Genomic DNA, 10,230 nt, shown 5'->3' with positions numbered 1-10,230 from the left:
AATATATATAATTTAAAAAAACCATCAAAATTTTCAATATTACACCAAATAAGAATATAAAGACCAACTATATTCTCTTTATGTATAATGTGTTGTGGTAAGATTCAAAAAAATTAACTTACTTTACAGTAAGGAAAAACTAGATTTTTAATTCCAAATTTACAATAAAAACATAACATTTTATAAAACTAAACAATTGACATAATAGTACAAAAATATGAAAAAAAAAACAAAATACTATCCGCGCGTAGCGCGGACAAGGACCTAGTAATAATAATAATTGGAAAATATGAAGTTTGATGACTAGCGAGACTCGTTCACCATCATTCTTCGCCCATGTGAGGCTCCGATAATGACTCAATCAAACACCAAAACAATCTTCGAATGCTATATATTTTATTAATTTTTTATGATCATACCCATAATTCCTGACTATACAGTTTACTAGATGATAGTCTAAGAGGAAAAGGAATAATAATAATAATATGATTATATACGATATAATGACACTCTTTGTAGAGGGGAATGTCACATTCAGACTTCGTCTATGGATTCTCCTATATACGGATGTTTTTGGGTCAATTTTATATTTTGTTCTATAGATAAAACAAAATTAGATGGCTCATCAAATAAGAAAATACAATATATATATATGTATATATATATATATATATAATATGCTGAGTCGCTAGTGTTTTAAAACTTATATTCCAATTTAGACAACGTATCCATTTTAGAGTCAATAGTAATTGGAATAAAAAGTGATAGATATATATGTTGGGCAAAAGAGTATGCTGTTAGAATGGATCCATCGAAATGACAAGTGCCAACATTATTGATGGAAAATGTTTGTTTAGACCGCAATTATGACTTCAAGAAAAACCACTATAATTATAAGGTCAATTACTTTTATTAATAAATAATTAATCATTTTAACCCTAGTAATTAATAATTTTAACCGAAATAATTAATTAGTTGGTATATATGTTACCTTTGAAAGTAGTTAATCACCTTTGAAGCTATAACATTAGAACTGCTGTAACTAGTCACAAAACAATTTTATTAGATCTAATATAATTTTGTTTGCTAACTGATTCTTCATGTGAGATGTGGTTTGATTGTATAGGTAGATCAAACAATGAAGCATGTGGGAGTGGGAATGGGAAGATCTAACAAATACTGTTTTTGTATAAGTTGCATTCCTAATTTTCTCCTTGCTACTGTGTTTGGAACGTTTGAGTAGTGTGGCTATCTTTGTAAAAGCTCCATACTTCTGAAAAGAGCGTAAAATCAAACTTTATTTCTCGCATGGCATGAAAAACTCATGATTAAATAAGGTTCCTTCACATAGATTCTAGGTAACAAATTCAAAAGTTACCTGATGTAAATAGATCTTTATAAAATTTCATGTTTGATAATTTAAATATGCAAGTTTTCGTGGCATATGAACCTTTTATTAAGCAAAACATTATGAATTATGAACCAACAATTACATGATTTACATGTCATTATTAAATGTGTATGGTTTTTTGTTTTTATAGAATAGAGGGTCATAATTTGTTTGGTGAATCATATTACATATCTTAATTTGGTTTTGTCGATATTGGAGAAAAAAGAGAAAGTTCAACATACACAATAGGTTGCTTGGGACTACATACAGTTATGGGAAAATCAGACAAGTATTATGAATAAAATAAGTGGACCTAGAACGTAAACGCGTGACATGGGACCTACTACGACATGTATAAACATGGGTGATGAAATGGGTTGATTGCGATTCATGTCCTTTTCTGCATTCAGCTGTAATAAGCGAATCCAGAATTTTTTTGACTAGGTGCACATATTATAATACAGTATAAACTTACAAATTACAATAGGAAAATATTAAAATTTGGTAAAAATATATATACTTTTAAAAATGGTATGGATACATGTGCACTCTATATCTCTTTAGTGGCGAAGGCCATACATATGATACTTTCAAAGTATGTTATATTTACTAAATGATGAAAGAGAAGAGGTAATTTGAAATTTTGAACCCGTTTTTTGTGCGCATAACCCCTCTACATTTTATTTATTTGTTCACTAAAATCAGAGAACCGGTCGTGCATTTAGATATAGTGGTTTTCCATATTTAGAAATGGGACTTTGTTAGCATAAGAATCATCAGATAGTTTTTAGATGAGTAATAAATACATGCATGTATTGGATTGATTTAAGTGTTAGATAACATTTTCATGATTTATAATAGTATAATAATTGTAAGTTAGAACGTACTTAATACTAATTTTAATTGCAAGAAGAAAATTTGCAAACAGGTTATTTATATAAATAATTTAGTTTAGTAGATAAATGCGGCATAGTAAGGTGACATCCATATCAGTGACCGCCATTCTCTCGTCCCATTCCACACTCAGTCACATGCAAATATGGAGGGTCCATTGAATCCTCAACAAAAGGTCACAACAAAACCAATATTCTAAAGAACATATGTAATTTAAAGCATATAGAAACATAGTCATATATATATATACATATATTATTTTATGATAATAGATGAAGTGATTCAACATGGACTTTGGAGGTTTCAGAGGCGTTGTTCCTCAGCTTGCATACACACATGCAGTATCTTTTGGAGTTATCTGTACATTTTTATGTTCTTATTAGTACAAGAGAATCTAATCTATGTTGACAAAATTTCCAAATTTTTATTTCGAAAACTGAAAAAAAAAAATAATTACAAAAGGATATACTAGTATCAACTCTGTTTGCCATTTGTGTATTATGTCGGAATAAGAAAAAAAAATCTCACAAAAAAAAATCATCGTATATGTTTTTCTCAGCATTATGTTATCGTCCTCTCCTTTCCAATTCTAGCGGAGATGATAAACATAAAATCACAAGTTGTAAATAATAATGTCTCTTAATGAATCTTTCAGTAATATGGTTTGAATGTTGCTAATTGTTGGAAAACTTTGTTTGTTTTCTAGAACTCTGACACATGCACACATACACAACTGAATTTTAACATTTATTTATAATACAATGTTAACATTAGTACAAATGGCTAATCATATTATAAACTCTAATCAATGGATTTAAACTTAACACTAAGAGGACATATAGTTAAGTGATGCTGTTGTGTCTTTTCTTGGATTCAAATGTGTATATTTATGATGTCAGATAACTATAAACCCTAAAATTAGAAATTAAATAGTTACATAACATGTTGTATGTTGTGTCTCTACTCAGATCCAAATTTATGTATTACATTTTGTAAACTAAATAAAAAGAAGAGGGAAAAAGAATTAGAAGAGAAAAAAAAAAGAGAGTTAGAAGTCAAGTTGGAGAAAAATGGATTGGACGCGGTTTTGGAGCAACGTGAGAGCAAGTGAATGTTATATTTGAGTCCAAAAGGACACAGACTTTTTGTCACTCCAATTTACCGCACTCCATGGGATCTTTGTTCCCTCTTTATCTCCTCGTCCTTTGAGATTTTTTTTCCTACAGACATTAATACAAATTGCTTATAAATTCTAGTCACAGAAACTTTTTTTATAAATATTGTAATTTACAATAAGTGGACATGAATGTAATTTTATAAGAACTAGGGTCAGTGTCCGCGCTTCGCGCGGATTACATGTTTAATAAAAGTCTAGTTCAATTAAAATTGGGAGTTTTGAAGTTTCTGAAAAGTTAAGTTATGTTTTGTTTATTTTATAATGCGAAGACGTTGAAAACGGTGATCAATTTTTTTTTTTTTAAAACAACAGTAAGTTTGAATAATAAATTGTTTTGAGGAATTCAATATTCGTAAGAGAAAATAGTATTTGAGTGTGCCTATTTAATGGACGTAGGAAGCGGTAACGTAAATTTCTTAAAAGTTGGCCGGTGTCGTTTGCTATGAGGCTTAGGATAGTAGTTTATTCCTCTTTTGGAAGTGTTGTATGATACCAATATCGTTGTCAAAGTAGAAGCGCGATCCAGGTGTGGTTGTGAGTGATAGTTTTCCTGAAAAAGTCAAATATTTGTAAGCATTTATTTTGACATAAACTTTATGTTTAGTTTACTACCTTCATGTAACCGTGGAATGATACTTGTGATGATTACGATTTGTTTTTCCTGGTACAAATTAGACGCCTCCTTGTCCCATAAAGTTAGACGTACCAATTTTGATCTACAAATAATTATTGTATTATATTTTGTTTGGTTGTAAACTAATTGTTATTTAATAAAAAGTTAGTACCTATCTAAACGCAATCCAATGATGATTTTTGAATCTGTGTAGTGGTTATATAAATCATTTTCTTGGATGAGGCATATGCGGCCAACAATATCTGTAGGAATAATTTGGTTTTATGGACAAAAATTTAGTATTTATTTGTATGTGAGAGAGTTATTGATTTTTTTTACCTGGGAGGAAGTTGGTTGCATTTGCTAAGCTGATCAACTGGTGGTAACGTTGGGGCAGGAATATGTATGAAGGGATCGGTGGAATGTTTTCTTGAATCAGTGTAATAATTGTTGTCTCATTGATATTGATTATGTATGGTTGAACAGTAAGCATGTACCGTTGGTTATTGGGAAGAAGATTAAAATATCTAATGTGATAAATTTTCCCTTCTTCGAAGCGTTGGTAGATTGTGTAAGACATAGAAATAGACACCCTCCCTTTCATTATTTGTTCCTTTTTAGTGGTTAAAAGCCATCATTTGAAATGTAGTTGGAATAATTAAAAGTAAGTATTTTTAAGACAAATTTAGATGTCAAGACAAATGAAAGTTGTTCCTAGGAAAGCATTTTTATTTTTGTGATTTGTGATGGACCACATCCTAATGATCCTAACGATTATTGGATGCGGTCCGAAGGTGTCGCCCCAATTGTTTTGATCTTCTGCTGCATGTTCTGCACAGATAAGAATGAGAATTATTTTGTATTGCCAATCTTTTATTAATTTCATATTTTTTGAAGTGAACATAGTTATGGTTTGTTTTTAAAAAAAAAAAAAATTATTGACAAGTTATTTAAAAATTAAAGTAGGCCGGCCCATAATTATTTGACTGAGGTCGAAGCATGAGTAATTGGAACTGGTAGTTATAAATTTGTTGGGTGGGTTTGATAGTAGAATTTAGGTTTTTTTTAGAAATTTATAGTGACTGTGTGTGAAATGAGGGGGTTGTGTTATCTTGGGCGGACAATTTTAAGATGAAAGGAAACTTAGCCGGTTCACACATTGTTAAAAAAACAGTAGAAATAATAAATTGTCTGAAAAAATAGAAAATTCAAAAGAAAATAGTTTGACAGTTGAAATAAGTAATTGTCCGAAGGAAATAGTTTTACGAAGACGGCGATTTGGGTTAATGGGCTGGGCTGCGAGATTTTTCTTTACCTGGCCCATCGGCAAATCGTAGACAAACCGAGATTTTTGTTAGCGACAACGAAGCCCAAATCTTTTATTGCAATTTTAATTCGAAGCCCAGTCCACTAGTGACATGGCAGTTTGATAGGTGGAGATTTTATTGACAGGTTATTTAAAAATTAAAGTAGGCCGGCCCATAATTATTTGACTGAGGTCGAAACATGAGTAATTGGAACTGGTAGTTATAAATTTGTTGGGTGGGTTTGATAGTAGAATTTAGGTTTTTTTTAGAAATTTATAGTGACTGTGTGTGAAATGAGGGGGTTGTGTTATCTTGGGTGGACAATTTTAAGATGAAAGGAAACTTAGCCGGTTCACACATTGTTAAAAAAAACAGTAGAAATAATAAATTGTCTGAAAAAATAGAAAATTCAAAAGAAAATAGTTTGACAGTTGAAATAAGTAATTGTCCGAAGGAAATAGTTTTACGAAGACGGCGATTTGGGTTAATGGGCTGGGCTGCGAGATTTTTCTTTACCTGGCCCATCGGCAAATCGTAGACAAACCGAGATTTTTGTTAGCGACAACGAAGCCCAAATCTTTTATTGCAATTTTAATTCGAAGTCCAGTCCACTAGTGACATAGCAGTTTGATAGGTGGAGATTATTTTGCCCATGTGACACCTCTAGAAAAGCTAGGATTTAGCTTCTTTTATATAGTAGGATATTTTTAAAGGCTAAATTTTCAAAAATAATCTGGTTCTTTGGCACTTAAACGTTTTTGAACATTGATTACACTTTACAACCATTAGTTAATAATGCTTGTGAGACGTGGTAAATCATTTAAATTTACTGTAAATGTTATCGATGTTCCAAAACCCATCTCTTGGCTTGTTCCCATGTGCTTTTTTTTTTTTGAAAAAAAAATTCCATGTGCTTTTTGTTCATTTATATAATCCTTTTTTTTTATATTTATATAATCCTTTCTTTGCTTCACACTTGAATTTACTCTGATTTGCATGTTCCATATAATTTATTGTTGTAATTTTTTTTCTCAAGGAATTACTACTGATTTTCTTATAGAAAATGGTCTTATAACCATATATATAGCTTTTGCTATGATAATCTCGGGTCCTTCCGAAAACCAAAATATTTTAACAAAAATAAATCGTATGCATTGGTCAGTTGTAAGACAGTATTCTGTTTCATTTTCTAAAGGGTTTTATATTTTATTAAAAAAATCATTAGAAATATTATTGTTATTTATGGAAGAGAAATTTGGATTTAGTAGGCCATGTGATGTGTGCTTTGGAACAATGTTTTTTTTTTCTTTTGAACCTTTCTTTGGAATCATGTTGAATATCTAATTGGTCGAATATGAAGAAGAAACTTTTGACTTTATCGTTAGATAGTGTTGTTCTTTCAGTTTTCATGTTACCATTTTATTTTCACCCGTCACTCTCACCCCATAGCAGCATCGCAGCACCAGCACATGTATATCAATATCTAACACATAAATATTATATATATAAATGTATATAAGAAATCATATATGCAAATTGATCATGAATGAGTATATTTTTCTTATTAGATAATATTATATCTATAGTAATTTGTTCATCGCAGAATGATCTTGGACAGGACCAACCAGTTAGCGAACTAAACTTATAGTGTTAAGGATGCCAGTTAGCTTGTGAGTTGTGACAGAGTGCCGGCCCTGAAAATACTAAGGCTGGATGCAAAATATAAATTAAGAATCATTTAGTAAGGCTCATTATTCTTAAATTTTTTTAAAAACTATCATTTAATAATAATGACGAAGGGATTACTTAGAACTTTTATGATTCAGTGGCTAATTAAATTCTTATACAAATTGAGGTCGGAAGACCAAGCTTCTATTACTTTTTTTTTCTGGACCGACACTGGTGACATAGAGAACCAAAACAACCCAACCGACCTCCAAGCTCTAAGTTTCGTGAAGTTTCAAATAATTAGTAAATAAGTGATACAAGACTTGAATGACATATACATTTTAACTACTAATATTGAAGGTTGTATGCGAATTTTCAACTTGCTGTGCTTAAGAGTTAAGACCGGTAACTTGACACAGTGTATCTACTTAGACCTCTGTTTATAAGGATAAGAAGAAATCTAACATGTTTTTATACTCTTACAGACTGACCAAAACCTCAACTAGTGAGAAAAGGAGAAAAACATTAACTATTGGAAAGAAAAAAAAACAAGCCTCAACTAGAGTCTAGAGACACTAAGGGTTTGATTGGTGACCATTCGGGAAACAAGAGGAACAGATTAAAAAAGAATGTTCGGGAATAAAATAGCAGGAATGAAAAGGAATGGTCGTTCCTTATCACTTTTAACAAGGAATACTTTTGTTCTTTAATTCTCTACAAAAAAGGAATGAAAGGGAATGAGAGGAAATTATTATTCCTTGTGAATGGTAATTTTTTTCAGGAACGTTAGGGAATGCATTATTCCTCGCCGTTCCCTGATCACCATTCGTACCCTAAACTTTCATGCGTTTGGCGAATTGGTGGAATGGGCCAAGGACGAAATCAATATAGATGGGTCTAGCCCACTAATTATTACACACAGCCCAACATCTTAAATCGATCTATCTCTTTTCTCCTTGCCCTACGCTTTTGATCATCTCGGTGAAAATATGGTTTTGGTATAGGACAAAACATGACAAATAGATTCACCTTTGCTATTGAGGGAGCAAATTTTGTAAAATACCATTGGAAAACATAAACTGATAAACAACAGTAACAGTGTTGTAGGTCAGTATGTAAACAACCACACAATTTATCCTTACTCTTTCCTTAATATGCTTGACGAGGGTTTATATATGGTTTTGGTCCTCTGGTTCCTACTGAGAGCGAGAGATCCTTGATGGAACGAGTTAGACAAGAACTCAAACATGTAATATGCATGTAATCTCTACACAGATCTAATTAAATATACATATTCTGACACGAGAAAATTAAGGATATTATGAATGATCTTCTAACAAATGTAGAAAAGCTTTGTTTGGTGTGAAAAGGGTTAACAAGTAGAAAACAGTAGACATAAGCCCTGTTCGGTAAAGAATCGCAGCGTCAGCGTCAAGCGTTCAAAATAATACCTAATTATAAATTTCTTGAGGCTTAAAGATATGGAGAATAAATGGCAGCAACCTCCGCGTTTGACCACGAAGGCAATTCCGATGAACGTTGTTTTTTTCAGCGTCACTAATATCACCGGTAACATTCCGTAAAATAACCGCACCTTCACAAACTTAAAAAACGATGGCTTTAATTACAAAATTTTCTTCCTGTTTGTTAGCAGTTGACGCTGCGGCACGCGTCAAGAAAAAGAACATGCCTATTATCTAATTTGGAGTGGCGATTGAACAACAAGTAACGCCTAAATGATTTTATAACTTTTTTTTTTGTTAAAGGGTTTAATGATTTTATAACCTCTTTGTATATGTTTGGTATTAACATTTATAACATGATCAATTAAAAAAAGAATACAAAAAAGTTGAGAAAAATATCAAACTTTTACAACAGCCGGAGTAGCTATAAACCTCTCCGGTGAAGAATTTTCTCCGCCTCCGTCGTCAAAATTAAGACTGTAGTTTTTGAGATCGTACGTGAAGTCCACATCTCTCTTCATCTTCTTCCTCCCATTGCTAAAACTTCTTATAAAGTTTTTCCACTTTGGCCCCGCAATTTTCTCAGAAATCTCTTTTGGCCCCTTCAGTTTCCTGGTCCACCAACTTTCTCCTTTCTCTTCCTGCAAGTTACCGCTCCAGCCACCGTCTCCTCTTCTTCTCCACCAGAAGTTACAGAGATACCTACACCCGCAAAACGCCGCCGTTTCTTGGTAATCATCTGAGAGTAGGTTTTCTTGATCTGTAGCCATGAGAAACAGAGAGTGTTGTTGTTATCTTTGAGAGTTTTGGTTAGCAAGTAAACGATCAGCTCTATATATATTTACAAAACCGAGTGAGATTACTCCACGTGGCGAATTGACCGTTAGGGATGGACTGGACCGTTATTTAGAATACCGTGACAGTGATGTGAGAGGATCATTGGTCTAGCTGGCTAATCATTAAAGACAGCTGTGAAGGCGGGAGTGAAACGGTTGCTTTTTTTTATCTATGCTTCTTTTGATATTGATAATTTATGTCTATGATATTGATAATACTGGCGCATTATAAAATATAAATACACTAAGATTGCTGTTATATGAAAAGTGAAAGTAGCAATTCCATTTTTTCTCATCTTTCAATATATATATTTTGTAACTAATAAAGAGCGGGTGAGCGCAACTAATAGTTAATGGTAATTAAGTAATTAACTAATCACCACCATTATAGTGTAATTAGTGATAATAAGTAAAGACAAAACAAAAAGTGGTGAAGACAAAGATCAAAGGCTGGCAGCCTGGCATGGCAAGTGATGATTAGCCGTTGGGTTAAAGGACAAAAGTTGGGTTGAGATTTGTTGAATAAACCAACCAAGTCACCATTAAAGATAAGGCTGTCCATGTTGTCCAGTCTTATTAGCTATAACAAAGACACTAATCACCTCCATTATTCATAACGTTTATGACACATACTGACGTCATAACAGAGATTGCATGCATTATGGCCATTTTCTATTTAAATATATTCTCAAGCCAATATATGAGTAAGGGAATCAAGATCAGACTTGGATGCAGCCACCGGCTTGGATTTGAGGTTTTGGATTAGTGGCATGGTTTGGTCTCGCTTACTTGTGAGCCACTACTATCTTTTAACTTAATAAGTTCAGTTATTTTCAATAGGTTGTTTTGTAGTATGCACATAATGGCTGGTGTTTGGCTAGT

The 10,230-nt window shown here is 32.3% G+C and overlaps 1 protein-coding gene across 1 annotated transcript; it reads right to left on the bottom strand.

The window, feature by feature from the left end:
- Nucleotides 1-7,640: 7,640 nt before the first annotated feature.
- LOC103837083 lies at nucleotides 7,641-10,019 on the bottom strand. Its single transcript, XM_033280322.1, has 2 exons — nucleotides 8,827-10,019; nucleotides 7,641-8,790 (listed from the first exon to the last, which is right to left on the bottom strand). The coding sequence occupies exon 1, from the start codon at nucleotides 9,280-9,282 to the stop codon at nucleotides 8,911-8,913; it is 372 nt and encodes a 123-aa protein (XP_033136213.1). The 5' UTR covers nucleotides 9,283-10,019; the 3' UTR covers nucleotides 7,641-8,790; nucleotides 8,827-8,910.
- Between the last annotated feature and the right edge of the window lie 211 nt (nucleotides 10,020-10,230).

This window comes from Brassica rapa, chromosome A09 (genome assembly GCF_000309985.2).
Source record: "Brassica rapa cultivar Chiifu-401-42 chromosome A09, CAAS_Brap_v3.01, whole genome shotgun sequence".
Classification (NCBI taxonomy): domain Eukaryota; kingdom Viridiplantae; phylum Streptophyta; class Magnoliopsida; order Brassicales; family Brassicaceae; genus Brassica; species Brassica rapa.
This window is presented reverse-complemented; position numbering and strand designations above follow the sequence as displayed.

Excerpts from the sequence above, each read along its gene's own strand:
- LOC103837083 (XM_033280322.1), bottom strand. The coding sequence starts at position 9,282 with ATGGCTACAGATCAAGAAAACCTACTCTCAGATGATTACCAAGAAACG.